Consider the following 26309-nt stretch of genomic DNA (forward strand, 5'->3'; position numbering starts at 1 on the left):
CATCTGGCGCTTCATGCCTGGGGATCATTGGATCAGGGCGCTTTTCACACACTCATACAACATCCTGTAAAACTCTTTCAGTTATATTTTATCTGCATAATCAAACTGAATTTCAGGAACAAAAATGTTTTTTTCTGTGCAGCCTGAGCAGGAGCAGTCACCATTAAGAAAAAGAGGTTGGAATAGGCCAAAATATACTGTGTGTAGATTATTCCTAGATCAAGTGACTTGTCTTCTTTAAGTTCTCAAAGCTGTTAACCTAGCTCAAAGTTGTCATCTGAACTAGCCCAATGTTTAACTGAGACTTAATCACAGTCTGTCGATCATTTGCAAAATAAGACTTAAGAGCTGTCTTGTCCCCAAATGGCAACTAGACATTCTGTTTTGGCAGCTGTAACCCTGGTATAAGGAGCCATTTCGCTTATATATCTGACCACGTACACAGGGTAGGAAAGCTTGCGTATTGCAGAAACCCCTGACGGGGGATAAGTGCATCTTTTTACACCCTTCACGTTGACGTGAACATACAAGAATCCCCACAGGACCCTGCAAATGGGAGCTGGATCACCCAGAGTAAAGAATAGAGGACAGGTTTTGATCACATCACAATTTCAACCAAGTGCAGCTGTTTTATTTTCCCTCAGACAAATGACAATCATTCTCATGACTGAGAGAAGGCAAAGATCTCGCAACTCAAGCCTCTGAGAATCTGCTTCTGGATCATATTACAGTCTTGCAGACTGATTTTTATACAAAGGTACGTGAGACCTGAAGCAAAGTGCTCCAGTATGGAAGTCGGTTCACCTTTTACGCAGTGGGAGGCATTGTGGCCAGACAGCCGGATCTCAACAGTTCCCCAGCCAAACGGGCGGAGGGACGCCGCCTCTCCCCCACATCACTACGGCCGCGTCACCATTGCTGGGGGACAGCCCCAGCCATTCAGCTAGCGGGGGGGTGGGGGGTGGCCACGGGCAATTTAATCATGGCACGGCTGGCCGGCCCCTTTTCTCACCCCTTCGTCGAATCACCCAACCCACCCACCCTCTTTTCACACTTTGCTCAAATGACCTTGCTATGGACAATTGTCGGTCGCCATGTTGTTCAGGCTGGGTAGGAATTTTTTCCACTTGGCAAATTGGCACCGGCCATTGGGTTTTTGGCTACCTAGTAGCAATCGTCACAACTTTGGTGAGTTTAGGCACTGGGTAAACCTTTGTCTGGTTGGAGGGGAGGTTGTTGCCTTCGCCGGCCCTCCTCAGTAAGGGTATCCTGTTAAAGGCATCCAGGGTGTGAATCCTATCCGAAGTCTGGACGTGGGCTAGGGCCATGTCACAGCCCCTACGGGGACCCCCTATTTAATGTAAGTCATAGGGCACCCCTTATTGGTGGTTTACCCTTCAGTGGACTCCCTGCAGATGGGCAGGAGTCAAGATATACCCTGGCTTCACCCCAATGCCTAAGCCAAACCGCTCACATCTGTAACCAATAAAGTCGCGGCCTATTTGAACCTGTTGTTCTCTTGGGAACTTTGTGCCTTGGCATGCAATGCTGCTTCTCAGGATTCTAGTCACTCCGTGCCATTCCTACACCTGGTTCCACACTGTCAATCAGCATTCCATGGCAGGGTATCTCTGCTTGTTCAGTTCTTAGTGGGGTTCTTTAGGTTTTTGTCTGCCCCTAACAATTTACTGTTCTCTTGCAAACCTACAGGTTCCCCCAAGCCAGCTTACACCTCCCTTTCGTGTGTGATGTGTGTGTGCTGGTTTATCTATAGAAGCAATGGCATTCACAGCTTGGAAGCAGAGGGCAGGATATAGCTCACCTTTATTAATTCCTGTATTTCTTCACTGCAAGGCTTTTCAGCATGAAAATCTGTTGTATTAAAAACACCTGCATCTAATTCAAACTGTGCTCCACACTTTTAGAACTGCTTTAACAGCAGCTAACCTTTCATACCTGCAGAATACTTCTCATCGGACCTCAGAATTTTGAATTAAACTCCACAGTTGGAGTTTAAGTCACCCCCATTTTATACTTGGTTGAAATGACCTACAGCAGGCATCCCCAACTTGCGGTCTTCCAGAAGTTTTGGCCTACAACTCCCATGATCCCTAGCTAACAGGACCAGTGGTCAGGGATGATGGGAATTGTAGTCCAAAACATCTGAAGGGCCGAAGGTTGGGGGTGCCTAACCTACAGGATATAATTCAGCATCCGCAACTGAATTTTTGAGAACTCAACTCCTCTTAAAACCAAGTTGTAGATAGCCCGTCAAAGTTACAAAGTTTACTCACCTTAATATCTAAAGTGACACACTTTGCACCATTTTTGTGTCCTTTATTTACCTTACTTCTCTCCCCCCCCCTTATTTACTCAAGGTGCACCCTTCAAATGTGCAAGGAATTTACTTGGTGCTTCTTTTAAACATTGCACATTGCTTCCCCTCTCCCCCCTCCCACTTTAAGGGCTTGTTGCCCTTTTAAAATTTGGCTTACAGGGTCCATAAACATAAAGCATTTGTCCTTTTCTAAATTGTTCAGAGGGCATATTTCAACAGCTGTAATAAAACACAGGACAGCATACTCAAAGAAGTCCTTTCACTTCCACTTGCGCCCCCCCCCCCCATGACAGCAGTAAGCACTTTGAGGGAAGTATGGATGGGACATAAGAAGAGAAGAAGAGCCTCCTGTATATCAGGCCAATGGCTCCTCTAGTCCAACATCTTGTTCTCCGAGTGGCCAAGCAGATCCCTGCAGGAGACCAGGGCATCTCTCCCCTCCTGTGGTTTCCAGCAACTGCTTTTGGGAAGCCTTGCTGCCTCTAACTGTGGAGGCAGAGCAGAGCCATCTCACTAGTAACTGCTGACAGCCCTCCTCTCTCCTCCATGGATTTGTCTCATCCTTTCTTAAAGCTATCCAAGTTGGTGCCATCCCTGCTTCTTGCAGGAGGGAGTTCTGCAGTTTGCCTTTGTGCTGTTTGGAGAAGCACTGACTTTTATCTTTCCTGAACCTTCCAGCATTCAGAATAACCAAAGTTACCATCAGCAGCTGGAAAATCCAAAACGATAGGGATATGGTACTTCCTAGCAGAGATGACCACCCACCTAGGACCATCCCAGCGGGTGGGGCATCACAAGAGTCCCATCAACAATGGACCCAAAGCAACATTATCTCCTCCTTCCCCACTTTTTAAAATTCATTCCACATGAGAAAGAAGGGGTGGTTTGAGCTTACCCTTCTCTCCTCTGTCTTTCTGCAGATACTGCTTACACAACTCAACTGCCAGCTCCACTGTGTGGGGTGCACTCACAAAACCTGCTTGGCCTCCTGGCGCTGCTCACAAGCCGCTTGCACAACTCCGGGGAAGGTCCCTCCTGCCGCTGCCGCGAGGCGCCGCCTCCCTAGTTGGAAATTCGGGGGCCGGCTGAGGCCAGAGGCGGGCCTGGCAATAGAAAGGCAGGGCGGAAAGCGACAAGGAAGCGGCGGGGAGGGGATAAGGAGGGCTTGCAGGCGCCGATTGGTGCCCGGTGTCAAACACGGGGCAGGGCCTGCCGTGGGAATCGCCGGCCAAGGCGGCCTGAAACTGAAGCCGGCAATGCAATGTGCAATTCCTTGCAGCGCAAGTTCCCCTTTGGGGTGCATCTTCTCCTGACACGCTCCGTCCCCTGAACGTGCCTGCTTCTCTCACCCGGATAATGCAAAGGCAAGGCATGCACAATGCAAATATATCTATATAACTATATATATGAGATACACCGATAGATATGAGAGTCACTGTGGTCTAGTGGATTCTGCAAAGCACGCCTTCGACATTTCCCGCACCGAACTCCTGCTGAAGCAAGGCGGCTGCTGCTGCTGCTGCTGCGGGCATAAAAAGGAAGCAACTCTCTGCGTGAGCTTTTAAAACGTCCTGACAATCACAGCGGCACCAGCCTCTCCTTAAAAGCGGCCCCACCATGATCTGCCTCTGCTTGTTTTTTCCTAAATAAAAACGAAAACAACAAATTCATTCTTGGGAAAAGTTACCCATAGGCCGAGGGGGGGCAGCTTCCCTCCGAAGCCCCCGCGCTTGTGCTCCGGGGCGGCCGAGATCTCGCAGGCGGCTTCCCCGGCCTGCCCCGCCCCTGCCCGGCCCTCTTTCGCCCGCGCTCGCCGGGGCCAAGGAAGCCGCCTCCGCCGCCGGCCGGCCTCTCCTCCTGGGCGGGGAGGAGCCTCAAGATGGCGGCGCCCCGGAGGGCAGCGTGACTCGCCCGTTTCCCGCGCGGCTTCGGCCAGGACGCCTCTCTCGGCCCTCAGGGGAGCCGCGTCGCTCCGCCCCAGGTTTGTGCCTTCCTGCTGATTTTAGGAGAGACTGTTTTAAAAGGCGAAAAATGGGACGTGTATTATTTATATTTAGTTAGTATACCGCCCTTGGCGTCACGCGGCGCTTCAAAGTATATTTGTAAGCTCGGATATGCTTCCATTCTGCTGGGCGAGCTTTGCTGTGCCGTCACTGGGAACTAAATGCTGTTAATCTCTCACACACGACTCATATACATACATACTTACCCGGGAGCAAGCCCCATCTTCACTTACTTCTGAGTAAACCTGCATAGAGTTCTTCATAAACTAAAAATGGCATTCAATGTGTGTGTATGTGTATCTGAAGAAGTGTGCATGCACAGGAAAGCTTATACCAAGAACAAACTTAGTTGGTCTCTAAGGTGCTGCTGGACTAATACATATATATGTATATATATATAATATATTAAAAAACACACACACAGAGAGCGAGAGAGCACGCTCGCATGCACAGACTTACCTGTATAGGATTCTGCCTAAACTAAAAAAATGCCCTTCTGAGTATATATGTCATTCCCAGTTGTATATGTTGAAGGGCATTTTTAGTCTAGGCAGAATCCTATACAGGTTTACTCAGAAGTAACTGAGGATGGGGCTTGCTCCCAGATAAGCAGAAATTGCCTTCCAGCCTCAGATTGCAAAACTAAACATGCTTACTAGGGAGTAGGCCCTATAAAAGTGGTAGGATTAAGTTTGAGTAAATCCTGTAAAGGAGCACACTGCAGGAAGTCCACAGTTGTGAGGCATGAGTTTAATGCCTAAGTCAGGGTAGCCATTAGCACTGTGCAGTAGGTGTGGCCCCCCCAGGTGTCATCCCTGAGCGGGGGGGGGGCGGGTTTGACATCGCTGTGCTGCCCCCCTGGGACCCTTGCCGTGGGCGGCACCCCCTCCCGGACGCTTGACCTCCCTCCCCCCACGGCTAGCCCCGCCCCTGGGTACACAGCATGTGTGCCCCTTAGAGTGCTGGAGCAGCTAGCTCTACCTATGGAAATTAGGCTTCCTTGGTTTCAAGAGACAATGGGGTGTGCCTCCGGGGGTGAAGCCAAACCACTGGAGAGTCACAGCTTGTAACTGCTGCCTCCCATGTTATTTTTGCTGCCAAAGTGACCTGCTCAGAGTGCAGGCCTGAGCAGTGGGTATGGAGGTCCTAGGCTGCTCAGATGACAAAATCCCTTTTCTTGGCCTCGCTGATGTGGTCCAAATGAAAGCGGAGCGTCTTGCGAGTTTTTCGTCTTCCGAGGCATTCATCTTGCGGGGTACCACTGTACTTTATTTCCTGCTGCCAGCACCCAGGCCCTAGCAGGTAAAATATTGAGTCCAGTCAGGGTTAAATTGGAATATAAACTTATATTTACAGTGGTACCCCGCAAGACGAATGCCTCGGAAGACGAAAAACTCGCTAGACGAAAGGGTTTTTCGTTTTCTGAGGTGCTTCGCAAGACGGATTTTGCTAAGGGCTTGCTTCGCTAGACGAAACGGCCCTGCCTCTCCTGTCATGGCGACGGTCACTGCACGCACGCACGCTCGCTTCCCCGCTCCTCCGGCTCCCTCCCACCTTCCCGCTGACGGTTAGTGCCTCGCGCCGCTGCCCACCCCCCTCGCGCGCTCCCCTCAGAGAGCCGTTGCCGCCAGCGCCTCTCCCTGGAGTCGCGCTCCTGAGCCCCGCCGCCCTCCAGCAGCCGTGTTGCACGGTGGCCTCAACGCGCGGGTGAGTCTGAGGTACCGGCTGTGGCAGCTGTCCTGCTTCTCCCCTCCCCTCCCCGCCATTGTTAGTGTTTAAATGCAGTGGTGCTTCACAAGACGAAAAAACTCGCACAACGAAAAAACTCGCGGAACGAATTAATTTCGTCTTGCAAGTCACCACTGTATTGCAGTTTAACAAGTGTGTGGTTTCATAAACGGTATCAGTCTATCCAGACCTATAAATTCTGCTACCTGCTCTCACTCACTAAACCACCTCTCAGATATTTACTTCTCTTCCTAGCTCCTAACTGTTCCTGACTCAGCTTATTTCTCTACACTAACTCAATCTCCCCACAGACTCTATCCCAATTCACTCCCACTCCAACCAACCACCCAACTCCCTACAAACTCCCCCCTTCACCCCTCCTGGAGCTGGTTTTATAGTCCCTCTGACTCCACCCCCCCCCCCGGGTTCTGATTGAGTAACCTGTTTAACTATTTCACCTCCAGCACTCTCATATGTTAACGTCACACTTCCATCCTTAACTCACTGAGGGTTTGAGACGCATAAGGAACCATCACTTGGTTTAGCCAGCCAGTCAAAGCCATTCCGGAGTGTGACTGGTGTCGCATGCTGACAACTTCTAGGAGCCACAGGGGCTTCTGAGTAGCCCTGCATAGGTTTGAGTATTCTTATCGAAGCTGACCATGGCGAAACACAAAGCAAGGTGGTCTTTATTTCAGATTAGTTAATCCAGTATGGTTTTCTCTGTCTCACAACACAACATGTGGCCCCTAACAGATTACCCCTGAGGGCATGTGGCCCTCAGCAGAAAAAAGCCCCACCCCTGTTTTCATGGATTATGAGGCTGGTAGGTGGAGGCACTATACATATACTGTATTAGGCCCTGGTTTTTCTCATTTCTCTCCAATTTGTTCCATACAGTGAGAACCCACTGAACAAGGGATTGCTGGTGGGGTTGCCTTGTTGTTGATTCCTTCCCAACAGTGAGTTTGGCTTCCTTCCCCCCACCCCAGTTGCAACATGCCGATTTGCTCTCTACGAGCCGTCTCCTAAAATTGCAATATGGGATTCTTGGGTTAGTCACAGTCATTTGTGCGTATCTGCTTTTAAGAGGAGCTATGCTAAAGGCTGTTGAAGTTCTCAGTTTATTTGCCAAAGCCAGAAGTGTTCAAAAGAGGTTCTGGTACAAGCACTTTGGCCCACTCGTTCTCTAAAATGTCAAATTCCAGTCACTACAGAGGCCATCAATCCTTGGTTAGTGAAAGCAATGTTGTGCATTATCAAATTCTTTTATGCAAGATGTTTCTATTACAATTAATATTTGAAAGCCACGCATAAATATGCATAGAGAGCAAAAAAATAGACAGATAAAACTATAAAATATATAGTATATATGTATGTGTATTAGATTTTTGGGGGGAAAGGGATCTGTAAATTTTGTAGCGGTAGAGAAGGCATGGAATAGACTAAAACAGACTTGAATTTTCCTCTCTTGTACAGTACTCCCTTTTTCCATACTTCATTGCAACCAAACAGAATGTTTACATTTCCTCTGTGGTTATGGAAAATACATTTCCCTGCATCTGTAATAGGCCCATGGCAGTGAGGTGGGGGAGGGCAGAGAAGAACGCTGCCACTGTGCAGATCTCAGACCAAATTCCTGCAGATGCAGGTGTGTTGATTTCAGCAGGGTCCAGCTTACAGTTTGCTTGTTCACTCAGTTTTACACACAAGTGAAGGATGATGAGCTGAAATTGTAGGTCCCCCTTGTACCACTTGCAGCTTAGAAGTGGAGAGCTTGAGATCAGGCTTGCCAGGTACAAAATATAAAGGACGGAGAGGCCTTAGAAGCCAGTGGCTGCCTTAAGGGATATCCAATATGTTCTGTGGACTGTGGCCAGTGTGGGCTTGATTTAAATCACTAGTCAGTAAGACTTGATTTAAATCATTTTTTTACAGCAAGACTCATCCTTGCTGGTATAATCTTAATATTTGCAACCAGATGAAGGTTTCATTTTTGGAATAATAAATTTTCAGAGTAGTTTTTACAGTTATATCAAAAATGGCTGATTTGGTTATACTATTAGAAATACATAGACAGATAATTATGAAATTATTGTGAGGTTTAATAAGTTAACTGTTTATATTTGGACAACTTTTCTGCTATACTTTATTGGAAGGAGAAAAATAATCATTTCCTTAATAACAATTTAAACAATTTATTTAACTAAAACAATAACATTATAGCATATGTATCCATGTTTGTTAACTGATGTGATTGAACGGTTTTTAAAAAAGCAAATTAGACTGAGTTTTTGAAAACACATTAATTTTTATCCACCCTGCTATTTATATAATTTTGGCTTTTGTGTTTGTGGTGAGCTTTATCTGGGTGTGCAGAGTGCTAGAGTGCAGACTTCACACACATAATGTATCAGGTTCAATAACCTGTTGTCACAGATAGGAGGGCTAGGGAAGACTTGAAGAGCCATTGTTATTCCAAATAAAGGCTTGGTAGACTAATGATGTGATGCTATAAAGCAGTGTGAAATGTTCATTTTCCTGCATTTGCACTCTTGGGTGCTGAATGAAATAGATCATTACCCCTTGAAGGTTATGTGAAAGTCAGTCAAGATCCATATGTGGAAATCTTTTTCCACACAAGGATCAACTTTGCTAGACTGGGAGAAATATATGCTGTGTGTTATTTGTGGGGCTTCCTCTGAAGACGGTTCAGAAACTTGAGCTGGTGCAGAATTTGGTGGCCAGGTTGGTCAGGGGGGCAAGATGGTTTAAGCATATATCACAGATCCTGGCCCTACTGCTCTGGCTGCTGGTCAGTTTCCAGACTCAATTCAAAGTTCTGGTTTTGACCTATAAAACCTGAAATGGCTCAAGACTGCAGTACCTCCACATGAACCGATCAGGACCCTGTACTTGGGCATAGCCACGATTTACGTTGGGGGCAGGCAGGACACCCACCTGCCATCATCCTCTGTCTGGCTCTGGCTAGCAGATTCGGAATGAAATGTTTCAACCACAGTTGTTTTAAATTACAGTCATACCTCTTGTTACGTTCGGTTCAGGTTACGTCTTTTCAGGTTGCGACCCGGAAGTACCGGAAAGGGTTACTTCCGGGTTTCACCGGTCACGCATGCGCAGACGCTCAAAATGACGGCATACGCAGAAGCAGCGGCACGCGCATACGCGGGTTGCATTCTGCTCATGTTGCGAACGGGGCTCCGGAATGGATCCCATTCGCAACCAGAGGTACCACTGTACTTTCTTTTGAGCCCAAGTATTCAGAAAAAAAAATCCAGTAGTGATGTATGGAAGTGAGAGCTGGACCATAAAGAAGGGTGATCGCCGAAGAATTGATGCTTTTGAACTGTGGTGCTGGAGGAAACTCGTGAGAGTCCCATGGACTGCAAGAAGATCAAACCTATCCATTCTTAAGGAAATCAGCCCTGAGTGCTCACTGGAAGGACAGATCATGAAGCTGAGGCTCCAATACTTTGGCCACCTCATGAGAAGAGAAGACTCCCTGGAAAAGACCCTGATGTTGGGAAAGATGGAGGGCACAAGGAGAAGGGGACGACAGAGGACGAGATGGTTGGACGGTGTTCTTGAAGCTACCAGCATAAGTTTGATCAAACTGGGAGGCAGTGGAAGACAGGAGTGCCTGGCGTGCTCTGGTCCATGGGGTCACAAAGAGTCGGACACGACTAAATGACTAAACAACAACAAAATTCAGAAAAATCTGTCAGATCTTCAGTCATTTGAGAATTAGGAAGTTAAATAAAAAAATAACATCAGGAAGTACATTTCATGCAATTAACGAGTATATTTTGCAAAATTACAAAGAACGTGCCCTTTTCATATTTTTAAAAAATCAAAACTAAAGCAAGTTTTCTTGGACTTGCTGAAAATCTTTTCAGCACTTCCTTCTCAAATCCCTCCTTTTCCCCCAATGCAGTTTTTCTGTGCACTCTCAGTAAGCAAAGCCCATTGAGATGCTCCCCTGTCATTGTCAACCTTAACCAGGTCTTTACTCTCCACAAGGCGCTGAATGCTATGGTACAAGTGGTGCCTGGCTGAGCAAGAGAGATGAGTAGAGCTTTTATTGTGGCCTGGTAAAAGATTTGCGCCTCTTTTACTAGGTCTGCTAAGTTCAGCTCTTTTAACTGCTCTTTGCTGAGTTTCTTCTCCTTCCACGTGGTATACCATAGTTCAGCTTCAGAGTCTTGCAACTCATAAAAACTTGAGAACTGCTTGTCTTTCATCTTGAAGTCTTGAATGATCTTCTCCAGGCTTCCTCAACCTCGGCCCTCCAGATGTTTTTGGCCTACAACTCCCATGATCCCTAGCTAGCAGGACCAGTGGTCAGGGATGATGGGAACTGTAGTCTCAAAACATCTGGAGGGCTGAGTTTGAGGAAGCCTGGTCTTCTCCAACATAAGGGGGTGTAGAGCCAAAAGCCACGCTCAGTCGGGTTGCCAGTTGCATCACTAGAATGCCCAACAGCATCATCCAAGTACGTCAGCGAGCATTTCAGTTTCAAATATTCTTATTGTTTCTACTTCAGTTAAGTATTCTTATTTATTTACTTGATTTAGGGGGCCAGCTGCCCCCCCACCTGTGCCCATGACCCTGTGATCACCATCTATGGCTCGTCTTTGTGTGCCACTTCCACAAGAGGTCTGGAGGTTGGAAACATGAGAATGTACCTTTTCTGGGGTGACTCAGTGTTTGAGGATTCCTCTTCCCTCTCTAGGCTCGTCTGGTCCTTTCATTACATATCTTTAGGCACCAGGCAAAAATGTTTTTCTATAACCAGGTTATAGATTGAACATTTTATGGCCTTTTAAATGTATTTCTGGGAGGTGGATTATTGGTTTGTTTCTGTTTTATAATATATTTTGTGTTCTCATTTTGTCTTTATGTTGTGAACCACCCTGTGATCTTTTGGATGAAGGGCAGTATACAAATTTAAAAGCTACTATTAATAATCTTCAGAAAGTTGTATACTAGCACTGTCAACAGATAAATCAACTTTTTTTTTACATTATTTGTCTATTGAGCAATTAAACAGATTTTCAGCATTACTTTGTTGGTTTCTTTCACTCCTACTAATTTTATCCTCACAATAAAAGTTGTACCCTAGCAATGAGGCATCCAAAGTTTTAGTCTATCCATCTACTGATTAGCTGTTAGTCCTGTAAAACACCCTGAAGGAACCAGTGGGATTTAAGCATCCACTTTTTCTGGATTGCAACCCTTTTAGGAGGGCATGCTTTCTGAATAAGTAGTTCCTAGTACTAAGAACTGGTGCAAATTGTTTCATTTTTCATCCCAAAGATAATACTGGGGAGATAGAGAGTTAAAATAATCTATGTGTGTATAATTCTATAATTGTTCCAATTTTGGTTTGTGATTAACCAGCAGGAGTAGGTTGCTGTAGTTGACAAGGGGAGCTTTATTTCTGAAAAATCTTGTAGCAACAACCTGCGGGGCTTATAGTTCGTAAAGTGGGTGAAGCATTGAAAAGGACTGTGTTTTGATTTGTAGCTTTAAAAGAGAGGGAGCGAGAGTAGAGTATAGTCGTTTTATTATAGTCAGTGACTAGTAACAAGATAAAAACACCAGTTACAAAATTTAAAAGCTCAGAACAAAAATAAAATAGTATAAAATCACATACACATTAAAAAAGCAGTTCTGGTTGGTCGTTCATCTGTCAGAAGGGGACCCTTCTGGCCAAAGGATGACCAGGGAGCGGGAGAAAGCCGTTCACCTAGTAAATGAGTTGTAGCCCTTGGGACTCTCAAAGTGGTGATTTAATGGTTGTTTTTGGAACAGTAGCCTCCTCTGATGAAAAGGCCACGTGGAATAATCATAAACATGAGGCAACTTCCTACTAGCAATGTACAGATGTGCCATTGCAAGAAGAAACAAAACATATATTGTTTTGAGCTACAAATGGAAAATGTGCACTGCTAGCTGATGAAAATGCCACTTTCCATTGGGAGACTTTGAAAGCACTTAAAGGACATTTCAAGGGGGGCCACTAGGGGGCGCATTGGAAGATGGCCGACAATACCATCTCTCTGACCCACATGGGGTAATTAAGAGGCTGTTATGGGAGTAGGCAGCCTCCCTTGTTGCCCCAAGGAAATGGGGAACACTGCCCTTGCCTGCTGTGCCCATAAATCACCCCCTAATTCGAAAGAAGGGGGTGAGGGCCCTAGGCAGAATGCCCCCGTGTGGACCTATGCTCTCCTGGACGCTGTCTCTGATCGCGCACTAGTTGCAGCAATTTGGAATAATTAATTACAAAAGAAGCAAATGCACAGGAATATTTTACGATGAAGATACACCAAAGGCGGGGTATGTTGACAACGGGGCTGAATGGGGGGGGGGACCTTTTTTACTTTCCTTCTATGTGATTTACAAGAACCCCTCCTCAGAACCGTCGGTTGAACTGACCCAAGCAGGATGATTAAGGTCTGTGTGGAGATAAACTTTAACCAAAAGTATGCTTTATGGAGACCGAGAAGCAATAAGAGCTTTTGGGAATGGCGCAGCAATTAATTCGGAGTCGCCATCTTGCCAAAGGATTTATAGCCGGGAGGAAGAACGGACTTGTTTTCAGACTGCATTCCTGGTGAATCTCCTCAGAGGTTTTGAGAAAGGAGGCAGATTGGTGAAGATTAATGACGCTAAGACTGTTTTGATGTATGGAAGTGATGTTATATGGAAAATGCCTGGATATGGCTACTGGATAAAAAAAATAATATCCACGCCGGATTACAAACTGTTCTAACCAGCTTGTGGAGACTATCAGAGGTCACAAAGAGAAAGGAAAAATATATGAAAATAACAACAAGAGATGTGGGAAAATAATAAGAAAGGACTGGATAGTACTGTGGACATCATAAGGTTAGATTTGTGGACATTAAAACAGCAGTAAGAAGCAAGAAGTTGATTGGATCCCTTCGGAACTTGAAATATGGGTATCCCCAACAAAAATTTAAAATTCGGCTGTGTAATTTGGAATTTATGTAATTTGGTTTGATTTGATGTGATTGGTCGGTTAATAAAAAATTATTCTCGGAAAAAAATTAAAGGACATTTCAAAATAGTTTCATTTCTAAGGAGGTTGAACACCCTTATTCCCAAGCTCAAAAGGTCAGGTTTCTGCAACTGGCATTGCTGAAAGGTGGAGATAGATTTTTTGTATGGTGGCATGGCTGCGGTTTTGAACCATTTTCGATCAGGAAGTGTTAGAAATTCCCCAGGCGTGTTTTGCAGTCCCATAGAGATCTCTGGATGTCAGGCTGGCGATGGGACTTCTCCCTCTGGCCAGCCCCTCCAGGTGTCTTAAGCAGGGAAGCAAAAGAGCTTATTTATTGCATTTAAATCCCACCTTTTCCTCCAAGGAGTACATGGTTCACCACCCCCCCTTCTCATTTAATCCCTACAATGACCCTGTGAGGTAGGTTAAGAGACTGTGACTGGCTCAAAGTCACCCAGTGAGCTTTACGACTGAGTGGGGATCTGAACCCTGATCACCTGGGTCCTAGTCCAACACTCCAACCACAGTACCACACTGGCTTCCTAGAGTTCTTCTGTTGTTGTTGTTGTTGTTGTTTAGTCGTTCAGTCGTGTCCGACTCTTCGTGACCCCATGGACCAGAGCATGCCAGGCACTTCTGTCTTCCACTGCCTCCCGCAGTTTGGTCAGACTCATGTTTGTAGCTTCGAGAACACTGTCTAACCATCTCGTCCTCTGTCGTCCCCTTCTCCTTGTGCCCTCCATCTTTCCCAACATCAGGGGTCTTCTCCAGGGAGTCTTCTCTTCTCATGAGGTGGCCAAACTATTGGAGCCTCAGCTTCAGGATCTGTCCTTCCAATGAGCACTCAGGGCTGATTTCCTTAAGAATGGATCGGTTTGATCTTCTTGCAGTCCATGGGACTCTCAAGAGTCTCCTCCAGCACCATAATTCAAAATCATCAATTCTTCGGCAATCAGCCTTCTTTATGGTCCAGCTTTCACTTCCATACATCACTACTGGGGAAACCATAGCTTTTACTATACGGACCTTCGTTGGCAAGGTGATGTCTCTACTTTTTAAGATGCTGTCTAGGCTTCTAGTTCTTCTGTTATAGGGCAGCTATATAAATTAAGTAGGTAAATAAATATGGGAAAAGCAAAATGTCACTTAGAGAAGAATCTGAAATATTTTCCTTGATGCTTTACTTTGTTTTATTTGATGTTTTCATGTGTTGTAAACTGCTTTGAGATATTTTTTTTAAAAAAGCAGTATAGAAATATAATCAATCAATCCCACTGCAAAAAAGGTGCCTAGGCATTCCGTTGGGGTGACTGTAACCTAGGTTTAACATACCATTTGGCGATTGGCTTCTGTATCTGAGTTTCTAACACTGGCTGTGACCCAGTACTACATCCCAGTCCAACAGCTTAAGACCAGCGTTTCAGTGTATTGTTTATGCAGTTTGAATTGCCAAGTATTTTTTTTTAAATTTCATTCTCCAGTAATTATGAAAGCTGGTTAAAAGTAGTGCAATAGCCAAAATATCCTAAGCCAACATCCTAAGCCCATGGACTCAAGGGCATCCTGATCAAATTTGCAGATGACACCAAACTGGGAGGGGTGGCTAACACCCCAGAGGACAGGATCACACTTCAAAACGACCTTGACAGATTAGAGAACTGGGCCAAAACAAACAAGATGAATTTTAACAGGGAGAAATGTAAAGTATTGCACTTGGGCAAAAAAAATGAGAGGCACAAATACAAGATGGGTGACACCTGGCTTGAGAGCAGTACATGTGAAAAGGATCTAGGAGTCTTGGTTGACCACAAACTTGACATGAGCCAACAGTATGACGCGGCAGCTAAAAAAGCCAATGCAATTCTGGGCTGCATCAATAGGAGTATAGCATCTAGATCAAGGGAAGTAATAGTGCCACTGTATTCTGCTCTGGTCAGACCTCACCTGGAGTACTGTGTCCAGTTCTGGGCACCACAGTTCAAGAAGGACATTGACAAACTGGAACGTGTCCAGAGGAGGGCAACCAAAATGCTCAAAGGCCTGGAAACGATGCCTTATGAGGAACGGCTAAGGGAGCTGGGCATGTTTAGCCTGGAGAAGAGGAGGTTAAGGGGTGATATGATAGCCATGTTCAAATATATAAAAGGATGTCACATAGAGGAGGGAGAAAGGTTGTTTTCTGCTGCTCCAGAGAAGCGGACACGGAGCAATGGATCCAAACTACAAGAAAGAAGGTTCCACCTAAACATTAGGAAGAACTTCCTGACAGTAAGAGCTGTTCGACAGTGGAATTTGCTGCCAAGGAGTGTGGTGGAGTCTCCTTCTTTGGAGGTCTTTAAGCAGAGGCTTGACAACCATATGTCAGGAGTGCTCTGATGGTGTTTCCTGCTTGGCAGGGGGTTGGACTCGATGGCCCTTGTGGTCTCTTCCAACTCTATGATTCTATGATTCTATGATCCTTTTTTTTTTTCTTTTGGCATTTCTTCTTTTTGGCATATCAGCAATTGCTTACAGAGGAGTTTGCAGAAGGAAGCAAGGACTCAGACCATCCTGTGCTCTGGAATCTAATCTAGTACTAATTTTTCAATTAAAGCAAACTGTGTGTCAATGCACTTTGGTCCTGTGGCTCCATAGAGCTGAAGTGAGGGATCAGAGGGCATATAGTATTACGGTTGTGATGCAGTGGCGTGGTGGGGGGCACTGGGTGCCACACCACAGGGGGCGGCACTTACTGCTGGGCCAGCAGCGCCTCTGAGCCACGCGTTTCTCCTGGAAGTGATGCAGTGGCTCAGGCGCCTGCAGGCTCCATGCTTCCTGAAATGACAGTGTGGGGCTTGCGTCTGCCCACTGCCTCCCCCTCAGCAGTAGGGCGGCCGAGCCTGGGGGAGGAGTTGGGCGGATTGCCTGCAGGCTCTGTGCTGCTGGAAACAGCGTGGGGCTCGCATCCACCCGCCGTCTCCCCAGGCTCGGCCGCCCTATAGCTGAGGGGGAGGCGCCACCCTGTTGAGGGGGAGGCTAGCCGCTGTTGCTATGGGTCTGCATGCTTAAATAGTGCAGCTGGATTTCTTGTGAGCTTTTGCAGATCCAATTGTAGTGTATTCCCTGGAGACAATTCCTTGTCGTCACTTCTGTCTTTGTTGTGGAAATGCCATGCTTTGTAGCCCCCCCCCCCTTTTTAAAGGTTTTCTTTGGGTGTGTGTGAGAGAAAGCGGCTGGATTTATGTATGGCACTCCCACTTTGCCAGAGGCTGTAGTCTACCCGTGAATATTCATTAAAAGGAACATGGGCAGCTTTTAAATAGCACTTTAATGCATAGACACGAAAGGGCAAACATGCTTGTGGGAATACTAATGCAAGCATACTGATTGAACTGCACTGAACATCTGCCTGTGGACCAAAGGGACTTACGAATACAATCTGTTGTACTCAGGAGAAAGATTGGGGGGGGGGACGGGGTAGGGAGGGTCACTGGATAGCTTTCCTCACCTGATAGCCTAGATGGTGTGTTGCTGGCTTAGCTTTTAAATGATTGATGGGGGAGATAGCTGATACTACTGATACAAGAAGAAGAAGAAGAAGAAGAGTTTGGATTTGATATCCCGCCTTTCACTCCCTTTAGTACGGCATTAACTTTTAATTCCTCTTATTAGGGGCTTGGAATTCTGGCTGTGACATCTTTAAACATTGTGGGCTTAAAGTTTTTTGTTGTTGTTTAGTCCCAATTATTGAATCCCATAATGCATGTTAGTTAATCATTTTGCAATCCAGTAGTTACAGTATTCATCCTTTCATTTCTTGGAATTATATTGGTTCAGGGACACTCTGAACCATTACAGTACCCTGGTGGACAAGCTTCCTGGGATGTGCCTTTGAAGTCATTGCTTAAAGTGCTATGCAAGCAAAGTGCTGTGTGGTGTCATATTTAACAGTGATCAGAGTTTAAAATGGGTAAATGGTTGAAAGGAGAGATGAGCCAAGCCGCAGTCAAAAGGCTTTTTCACCTTGCTCCCTGCTTCCCTTTGAGTGTGAACAGCAACAGATGCTTTGGCAGAGTCCTCTTTTTCTGCACCTGAGCTGCTCAATCCCCTTTCTTTCTTTCTTTGCTTGATGCTTGAAATTGAGTAGCTGAAGCACATGAGCGACAACCTCTGGCAAAATTAGTCTTGGTCCTCATGGGGAGTAGGGTGACCGGTGGCTAATTGCCTTGGACTGCAGAATGTGCTCAAGTGCAGAGTGGAGGTGAGATGCGAGGGGGCACATAGGAAGCGCCTGGGGGCCAGTCTAACCATCCAATCAGCCTAACATGTATCCACCCTCTCCATATAGTAACCTGTTGTGTACCACATGCAAATAGCACAAACACGGATGACTTAACTGACATCAAACCAGCTTTGGAGAACTGTGTGGTGGTGGCAGCCCTGGCTTACTGTCCCAGGTGTCCTTATTTGCTCCTTAACTTGATTTGGGGGCTGGGGGAGACTGAAGGTGGGTACTTGGTGGGGGGGGGGAGCTTTCTCTTCTCTCTTTCTCTCTCACACACACCATCAAGACTAAGACAATCAGAATGTGGGTAGACAACCTGTGCTTGGATGTGGGTGACAGAGACTATTCCTTTTCTAAGGAATAAAATAAAAGCATGTGTTAACCTGCTGAGATTGCAAACAGTGTGATGCAAACATGTTTGTAAATAAAATGGACAATAAAATACAGGCTGCTCCTAGACTGGATGCGCAGAATCCAGTAGTGGTTTGCCAGTTTGCCATAGAGTAGTTTATTAAAATGTTATGTAGGCAGGTTTCTGTTTCTAGGTTTGAAAATGTGATGTTATTGTAATAGTGCATCTGTTCAGCCTAGTTAGTTATCCATGAAATCCATGCATGCAACCTCAGTGGGTTTTTTGGGTGGGGGATGATGTAGGTCATCATGAGACATAATGGATTGGGCTGGGGAATTAGTTTGTGAATGCAACATGCAAAAAAAATCCTACAGCTTGAGTTTGTCATATTAATTTAACACGATTGTTTACTCTGAAACAGAGTGTAAGCCTCTGGTTACTGGAGTTGGAAACTTGCCTTAGTCTATGCTTGGCTATACAGTGCAGTCTTTACAACAAAGTGCTTTATATCATTATTATAATATATATTATCATTATCATAAACTATTACTTAGTTTAAGCAAATGGCTAATGTTCATGATACAGAGCTGTTGGTAATCATAAAATTATGAGGAAGGGGCTCATATCCAGATTCAAAGGATTTTTGCTGGTGTTCTCTCAACCTTAGACAAAGTACACCTGCACAGCTTCCCTGCGGTGTCAGTACAGCAGTCAGTTTGGTTCATCTGAAGTACTCAGTAAATAGGAAATCTTCAAGCCAGTCCATACATGCTTGCTGGCTTATTTATTTATTTATGTAGCCTAAGCAAGCTGTCCATATCCCCCCCCCCCCACGGGGTGTTTGTGACTGGTCTATAGTTGTTCCAGTCTAACCCTGAGGTCCTTGGAGTGAGGTTGGGAAGCATGCGTGAAGAAACAGACCCTAAATCAAAATGTGGGGTTTGTAAGGAACTTCCACCTCACATTTGTCCAGCAGGTGGCACTATTGTAGCTCCAAACCGCAACAGTCAGTCTCTGGTTATATTAAACGTACTGTGTTTTGTGTTATGATTATTCACTTGGTCTTAAAAGCTAACAGGTTGAGCTGAAATGTTTGGGTTCTTTCTTCAGTTGCAGATTGTGGTGATGAACAAATAAGAAATGCAAGATACTTTTGACTTCTCAAAGGTGTTTTAATTCGCTTATCAGGGAGCATCTTATTAAAAGCAATTCATGTCAATTCATTACTGTTTAGTCTTCCTGATTTTATCAGATAATAGTTGAAAAGCATGTTTTCCTTCTTTATCACGGTGCCACATTGCAGTTGTCTAATGTCAAAGGGATTAGGAGTTCTTATATTTTTCCTTCTAGGAGACGCTACCTTCCATTTAATTGTATTTTATTGTGTGCAAAGTTAGTTAAATAAGCCTTTTTGTTTGCTAGTGTTTAAGTAAAACTTCTGATGCATAACTAAATGAACTATCACATTTATTTCTTGCCCCATAACTCTGCTCTCTTGGTGATATATAGGAAATGTTGAAGTTTTAAAAGGCTAAAATACCAGAACAAAATCCATAACCAGCACAGGGAATAAAATACAATAGCAACCATTGTCAGTTATCAGAAGGCGAAGCTATCTCAAATAAAACAAATTAATAACAGCATTCAGTGGTGCTAATGTTTAAAAAAAGCCTGGGAGAACAGTACTTTCTCAACCTGGCACTGCTGAAAAGCACGAGGCAAGCACCTACGAGGGAGGGAGAGTTCCACAAAATTGCTAAGTGTCTGAAAAGGGCCTGTTTTCTTGAGCTCTTTTGGAGCCATTCATCTTGCTTTCAGTTCTTGGTTAGTTAACTTTGAGCGTGGGGTTAATCTAAGTGCACCTTTGACTAACGTGCAGCTCTTGGTTCACCTCTTCTTTCATTTTGAGATTAGGGGTTGCATAAACAATTGCAGTGCCCCAAGAATGGAAGGAGGGAGCAAGCAAACACAAACACTGCCAGCTGACTGTATATTTGCATTCACTATATTTGCAGCAGCTTAGAAACTCACACTGCCAATTTGAAAAGGTGAGGGGAAACACTTTTTAACCCTATGGATTGTGTTCAGGGGGAATTAATCTGCATCAAATAGGTGCTCTTTGTTATCCTGATAATGTAAAGCAAAGTTTTGTACAGCGTGACAACTCTCTCAGTTGTACAGGTACAGCCGTGTTATTTATTACCATTCTGTCTAGAGTGGGGCTGGGGAGTGTGTGGCTCCTCAGGTTGTGTTGAATTCACACTCCATCAGCTAAGCCATCAGCTAAGCTAGCTAAGCCTTTAGCGCTCAGCAGGTGTAAGGTCACTTAGTCACTGTTGCTCAGGAGCAAACGTTGCACCTGAGACTGAGGAGGGGGCCCTCCCAGAGCAGCAGAAAACAGGATATGTTCCTCCTGGTTGCTGTTAGCCTGGCTGGACAGAGGAAGATACTGGGGCATGTGCTTTTCTCTGTGTCCACATTATTTCATCCAGGAATGCCAAATTAATAGCAATAACAACAGCCCTGTGAGGTAGGCTAGGCTAAGTTAACATATGTACCTAAGCAGCCATTCCTGCCATTAGATTGCAGGGGGCCGGGAGGATGTAGGGGGTTTAGAAAACCCTGTTAGCACCCTTGGCTACCCTCAAAGCAGAATCTTAATTGAAGATAGAGGTGGAATGCCCAGAGCAAATGATGATTATTTGTATTATCTTTATTTATTAAATTTATATAAATAAATTTCTTCATCCAAGAACCACAGGGTGGTTTACAGCATAAAACCACAAGAATACATAGGATAAAGTTACACATGTGTTGCACTAGAGAGACTAATAATCTCTGGAAAATTATTTATTTTTCTTGAATGAAATAATATTCACTTTTTATTGGATATCATCATCTGGCTGCTTTTCAAAATCATTATTCATTAAGTTTGAAATAACAGTAACAGTTTGAAAATAAAGGAAAACAAAACGTATAGCTTTGCTATCTGGCCTGATCTGCAGAATTACACATATATTCTTGAGAATAATACAAGTATATATCCATCTCTGGAAAGACAGGAAAGGAAGTATTCCAGTACATATGCATTGTATAATAATCATTGATCAATTGTCCATAAAGCAAAACTGCAAAGATACCTCTTGTCTAGTAGCAGCTGTGTAAAGAAACTGCTATTGAGCACATAAAAGGAAGGAACTAAGCAATCCTAGAGAATTTGGCTATCAGAAAAGCTGACTACTTGGTGCTTAAAGCTAGAAAAGTCATTTTGTGCAAACTCCACAAGGCTAGCTCTCCAAAATCCCATCCACTCCCTTTAAATAGCTATAATTAATCCTATAGCTTTCATTTTATGAATTAAAATTTTAATGAGTGCTTTTTGTCCTTAGTGTGTATTTTGGGTGCAGCCAGGAAAATGTCTGCATCTGCATGTTCTGAATAGCAGTGGCATTCATATAACCACTCGGAACTGTTTGCAAGTGTCAGGATGCTGCATTAGCTCATTCACCACCCGCAAGTCGCTTGGCTGGTCTTCAGGCTTGCTACTGCCATCCCAAACAATACAGTTGACACAGTGATGGCATAACAAAAGCATATCCTTTCTGTTCAGGTTTCTGCATTGGCTGCTTTGCTGGAGAAGTTACTGCTGTATCTAAATCGGGGTAGTCAACCTTTTAATACCTACCACCCACTAATGCATCTTTCTTGATGGTCAAATTTCCTTACCGCCCACCAGCGCTCGATGGAAGGAGGATTCAGCTTGTGTCTTGGAACCCCCTACTGCCCACCTAGAATCCTGAAACGCCCCCTAGTGGCCGGTAGGGACCAGGTGGACAACCCCTGATCCAAATGCATACACTGCAGACTCAAAGCATCCTTTGTTGTTGCCTTGCTCCATTTTAGTGACTTAAGGTTTGGCTCTGAAGGATCCTGGGGCTGCCCCTTGGTGATCCGTAGCTAAGAAGAAGATATGGGCTACATCACCACTGACATGGTCAAATATAACTGAGCATCAAAACATGAGTAACGATAGTGCAGCACAGTAGTTAATAGAAACAATAGTTTCTAATATGAGGTTATAATGTACTCAGAACAAGAAATTAAAGAATAACTAAGGAATTGGTTCATGCACAGTTTAAGAATAGTGATTCAATTATCTCTTAACAGGCAGCTAGAAACAATATGTCTCTCAAGGTCTGCCCTGCCAGTTTCAAGATGCAGATTTCAAGTAATATTCCTGTGCCACTGCTTCCTGTACAATCCTGATGCGTAAGATGCTTCAGTCCCTGCTGGTCTGTGAAGCTGACAGGGACTCGCACAGAGTTCCCATATTCACCATACAGTGGTACCTCGGTTTGCGAACAGCCTAGTTTACAACCATTTTGGATTACGACCAGTTCAAACCCAGAAATGCGCGTCCCAGTTTGCGAATTGTTTTTTTTTATTACGACACATTTTTTGGGGAGGCCCCATTGGCGAAATCGTGCCTTGGGTTACGACCTGTTTTGGTTTACAGACGGACCTCCGAAACGGATTATGGTTGTGAACCAAGGTACCACTGTATTGGTATTATTGGGAAAGTACTTGCCAGGCCACTTTCTGGGCTTGGCTATGTCCAATAGCTGTAAATGGCTCCAGATGTGCGTTTTTGTGAATAAACTGGCAGTGCCAGGTGACTGTGTGGTCTAAACATAGCTTTTGCAGCTTCGTTTGTCCTAAGAGATAATTTAACCACCAGAACGGGCAGGAGGCATCAAGGTTACCTGTAAGAAAGATATTTCTATATGTACAGAAATGGATGCAGCGAGCCACAGGAGATTTGATTGTCACATGGATTTGTGCCCTTGCTAAGTGTTCAAATGATAGGATAACATTTAAAATCAAGAGCTGTGAGATTGTTTTCCTGGCTGTGTAAAATATTTGTCAGATACCTCAGAATGCTCAAATAAAGGGTAATGAGTTAATAAAGTACAGTTGTTTGGTTGCCTTCTTTAGCTAGAGCTTATGTTAAAAGGTAACTTTCTCATTACCTTATTTTTTCTCCTATTCCTCTGTAGAGCATGCAGCCCAGTAGCCCCAGTGATGATATACACCTGAGTGAATGGCAGATGAATCACTTTGCTTATACCTCTGACACCTCTACACCAGGACAGAAGGCAGATGCATATCGGGCACAGATTTTACGCATTCAGTATGCATGGGCAAACTCTGAGATCTCCCAAGTTTGCGCTGCCAACCTATTCAAAAAATATGCAGACAAATACTCTGCGATTCTTGACTCTGACAATCCAGAGATTGGCTTGAATAACTGTGCGGAAAACATTTTGACACTGGCAAGAAGTCAGCAAAATGAAAATGACAAGTGGCAGTCTGCTTTGACGACAGCTAATGTGATGGAACTGAAGTGTGTGCAAGAGATGATGCAGAATAGTGAAATGCTTCGGAGGGACAAGGAAGCCACCGCCTCTGTTGCTTCAGGTCTTCCTAAACTCACTCACTGCAGTGGTGATGGCAAATCTGTGCATAGGGGTGGCTCATCAGACTGTGCAACTCAGGAGCTACATAGCCTTGGCAGAGCCCCAGCTTCGAAACCTCATCAGTTTGGTATGCTTTCCTCAGCCAAGGCCAGAGCTGCACATTCTTTTTTGCCGGTGCCTATAAGTGAAGTGTCTGACATTACCTCTTGTGTGACTCCATTGTTTAGAGATGGTGAATCAGTGTTTAGTAGTTCTCCAACACTCGTGAGTAACTCTGGTTTGAAGCAGAATTCTTCATCTTCCACTCAGTCTGCTTTCCCTTCAGAGATGGGCAACCTGGGGAAAAGGAAAGCATTTCTTGTGTCAAATGAAGAAAGTAGCACTACATCTTCTGGTTTCATTCTTAATAAGCCAGTTAATACAGAAGGGAAGACCTTTGCATGGAGTGGAAGCAGAAACAATGAGAACAAAGCATCTGGTTTCAAAACTGCGAAAGAACAGCTCTGGGTGGACCAGCAGAAGAAGCACCAGCACCAATCAGAGCGTGCACCATTCCCATCCAGCAGTAGCACAAAAAAGACTTTGGGTCTTTCAAGATCTCGGGGTGTATTCGGAAAGTTTGTCCCTCCAACACCAAAACAAGACGGGAATGAAAACACAGGGACACAGTGCAAATCTTACGGGTCTACAGAGGTGACTTGTCCAACGGATGAACGGCTAAAGAATATAGAGCCAAAAATGATTGAACTTATTATGCAAGAGATCATGGATCATGGGCCTCCAGTGAATTGGGATGACATTGCTGGGGTCGAATTCGCAAAAGCAACTATCAAGGAGATAATAGTGTGGCCTATGTTGAGACCTGACATTTTCACTGGTTTAAGGAGTCCTCCAAAAGGAATTCTTCTGTTTGGTCCTCCTGGGACAGGGAAGACGCTCATTGGCAAATGTATTGCATGTCAGTCTGGGGCTACATTTTTTAGCATCAGTGCCTCTTCATTGACCTCCAAGTGGGTAGGTGAGGGAGAAAAGATGGTCCGCGCATTGTTTGCTGTTGCACGATTCCAGCAGCCAGCAGTAATCTTCATTGATGAAATTGATTCTCTCCTGTCCCAGCGCGCAGATGGGGAACACGAGTCTTCTAGAAGAATAAAAACTGAATTCTTGGTCCAGTTAGATGGAGCAACGACCTCTTCTGAAGACCGCATATTAGTTGTGGGAGCAACCAACCGGCCGCAAGAAATTGATGAGGCTGCCCGAAGGAGACTGGTGAAGAGATTGTACATCCCACTTCCTGACGCTTCTGCTAGAAAGCAGATAGTGACTTGTCTGATGTCAAAGGAAAATTGCTCCCTAACGGAGGAGGAAATTGATCTCATTGTTAAAAAATCAGATGGGTTTTCTGGAGCTGATATGACTCAGCTTTGTAGAGAGGCTTCTCTAGGCCCTATCCGCAGCCTTCAGTCTATTGATATTACAACCATTGCACCTGAGCAAGTACGATCTATAGTTTTTCAAGATTTTGACAATGCTTTAAAAACTGTGCGCCCCAGTGTGTCCTCCAAAGATCTTGAATTGTATGATACTTGGAATCAAACATTTGGATGTGGAAGATAAGAGAAATTAACTTTGCATGCTTAAATTCCATGATAACATTTGATTTTTATCTTTCTAAAAATGTTCATAGCGTTCTAATAAATTTGAAAAACAAAAACTGGCATGTGGTCGCCTTCCTTCCTTCCTTTCTTTATTGCTCAAACTATTAAGCCCTCTGTGCAGACTGATTGCTTAGAAAGAGATATTAGGTAAAGGTAAAGGGACCCCTGACCATTAGGTCCAGTCGCTTTACTGGCCAAGGGAGCCGGCGTACAGCTTCCGGGTCATGTGGCCAGCATGTTGAACCAGAGCAGCGCACGGAAGTGCCATTTACCTTCCCGCCGGAGCGGTACCTATTTATCTACTTGCACTTTGACGTGCTTTCGAACTGTTGGTTGGGAGGAGCTGGGACCAAGCAACAGGAGCTCACCCCGTTGCGGGGAATATCCATGCTCATTGGGAATTACTAATGAGTAAACATGCGGGACGCGGGTGGCGCTGTGGGTAAAAGCCTCAGCGCCTAGGGCTTGCCGATTGAAAGGTCGGCGGTTCGAATCCCCGCAGCGGGGTGCGCTCCCGTTGTTCGGTCCCAGCGCCTGCCAACCTAGCAGTTCGAAAGCACTCCCAGGTGCAAGTAGATAAATAGGGATCGCTTACTAGCGGGAAGGTAAACAGCGTTTCTGTGTGCAGCTGTGGCTCGCCAGAGCAGCTTCGTCACGCTGGCCACGTGACCCGGAAGTGTCTTCGGACAGAACTGGCCCCCGGCCTCTTGAATGAGATGGGCGCACAACCCTAGAGTCTGTCAAGACTGGCCCGTACGGGCAGGGGTACCTTTACCTTTACCTTTTAAACATGCATGCATACTCCTGCAGTAACTTGTACTCCGATCCTAATTAATTACAATAATTTTAAGCTGTGGAGTGGCAGAGCCCTTAACAACAGGTATCACTGAAGAAGAAATGATGTAAGAGGCTCCACTCAAACACCAATATGCTGCAGTTGAGAAGAAGTAAATCTATTTTCATAATATTGCACTGTATCACAGAATCAGGACTTGAGTAGGAAGTTATTAGAGCTCATCAGTCTTTCAATATAGCCCTGTAGAAGTCATTTCCTCTGTGTGTGTGTGTGTGTGTGTGTGTACACACACACACATCATAGGATCTCATAGGATCTCAGGGCAGTTCACAGATTAAAATACAAGATAAAAACACAACTAAATAATTAAAACAAAATGGCAAAACAATAACCCTGACTTCCCATAAGCATATATTAAAAGGCTGTATAATATGAATCAGCCGAAGGTTACCAGTGATCTAGGTATTTATGACTGCTGAATTGTCAGCATATGGGGAAATGCTTTGTTTTGATATAGTCAAACAAGGAGAAAGGGAAGGGAGGGGGGAAAAAGAATGGTATGAAAACAGGTATTTAAGTGTGGTGTGCATTTGCTTTGTTCTAGAATGATTTGTTTTTATTTTTAGAAAATTGAAGGCCACC

General features: G+C 44.9%; 3 protein-coding genes and 1 long non-coding RNA gene across 9 annotated transcripts in view; 2 read left to right on the top strand and 2 right to left on the bottom strand.

Moving 5' to 3' along the window:
* BLVRA (biliverdin reductase A) overlaps positions 1-4051 on the bottom strand; it is a 24969-nt gene extending 20918 nt beyond the window's left edge. Inside the window, exon 1 of one of the 3 annotated variants that reach the window (XM_083407131.1) lies at positions 3822-4051. The gene's annotated coding sequence lies outside the window, so the exon portion shown is untranslated. Of the gene's footprint in view, positions 1-3233; positions 3403-3821 lie in introns of those variants that run through there. The other 2 variants (XM_083407128.1, XM_083407129.1) reach the window with 2 other exon arrangements.
* LOC310661313 overlaps positions 1-16734 on the bottom strand; it is a 156800-nt gene extending 140066 nt beyond the window's left edge. The window contains exon 1 of the long non-coding RNA XR_014503888.1: positions 16683-16734. This is a non-coding gene — a long non-coding RNA (uncharacterized lncRNA). The remainder of the gene's footprint in view (positions 1-16682) is intronic.
* Positions 3583-24927, top strand: FIGNL1 (fidgetin like 1). The gene is made up of 2 exons (XM_083407063.1): positions 3583-3702; positions 22794-24927. The coding sequence occupies exon 2, from the start codon at positions 22797-22799 to the stop codon at positions 24828-24830; it is 2034 nt and encodes a 677-aa protein (XP_083263189.1). The 5' UTR covers positions 3583-3702; positions 22794-22796; the 3' UTR covers positions 24831-24927.
* The window catches only part of COA1 (cytochrome c oxidase assembly factor 1), a 56844-nt gene continuing 34741 nt past the window's right edge, over positions 4207-26309 (top strand). For 2 of the 4 annotated variants that reach the window (XM_083407170.1, XM_083407169.1), the window contains exon 1: positions 5501-5643. The gene's annotated coding sequence lies outside the window, so the exon portion shown is untranslated. Of the gene's footprint in view, positions 4320-5500; positions 5644-26309 lie in introns of those variants that run through there. The other 2 variants (XM_083407172.1, XM_083407168.1) reach the window with 2 other exon arrangements.

Source organism: Podarcis tiliguerta, assembly GCF_965153285.1.
Source record: "Podarcis tiliguerta genome assembly, chromosome: 12".
NCBI classification, from domain to species: Eukaryota; Metazoa; Chordata; class Lepidosauria; order Squamata; family Lacertidae; genus Podarcis; species Podarcis tiliguerta.

Excerpts from the sequence above, each read along its gene's own strand:
- FIGNL1 (XM_083407063.1), top strand. The coding sequence starts at position 22,797 with ATGCAGCCCAGTAGCCCCAGTGATGATATACACCTGAGTGAATGGCAG.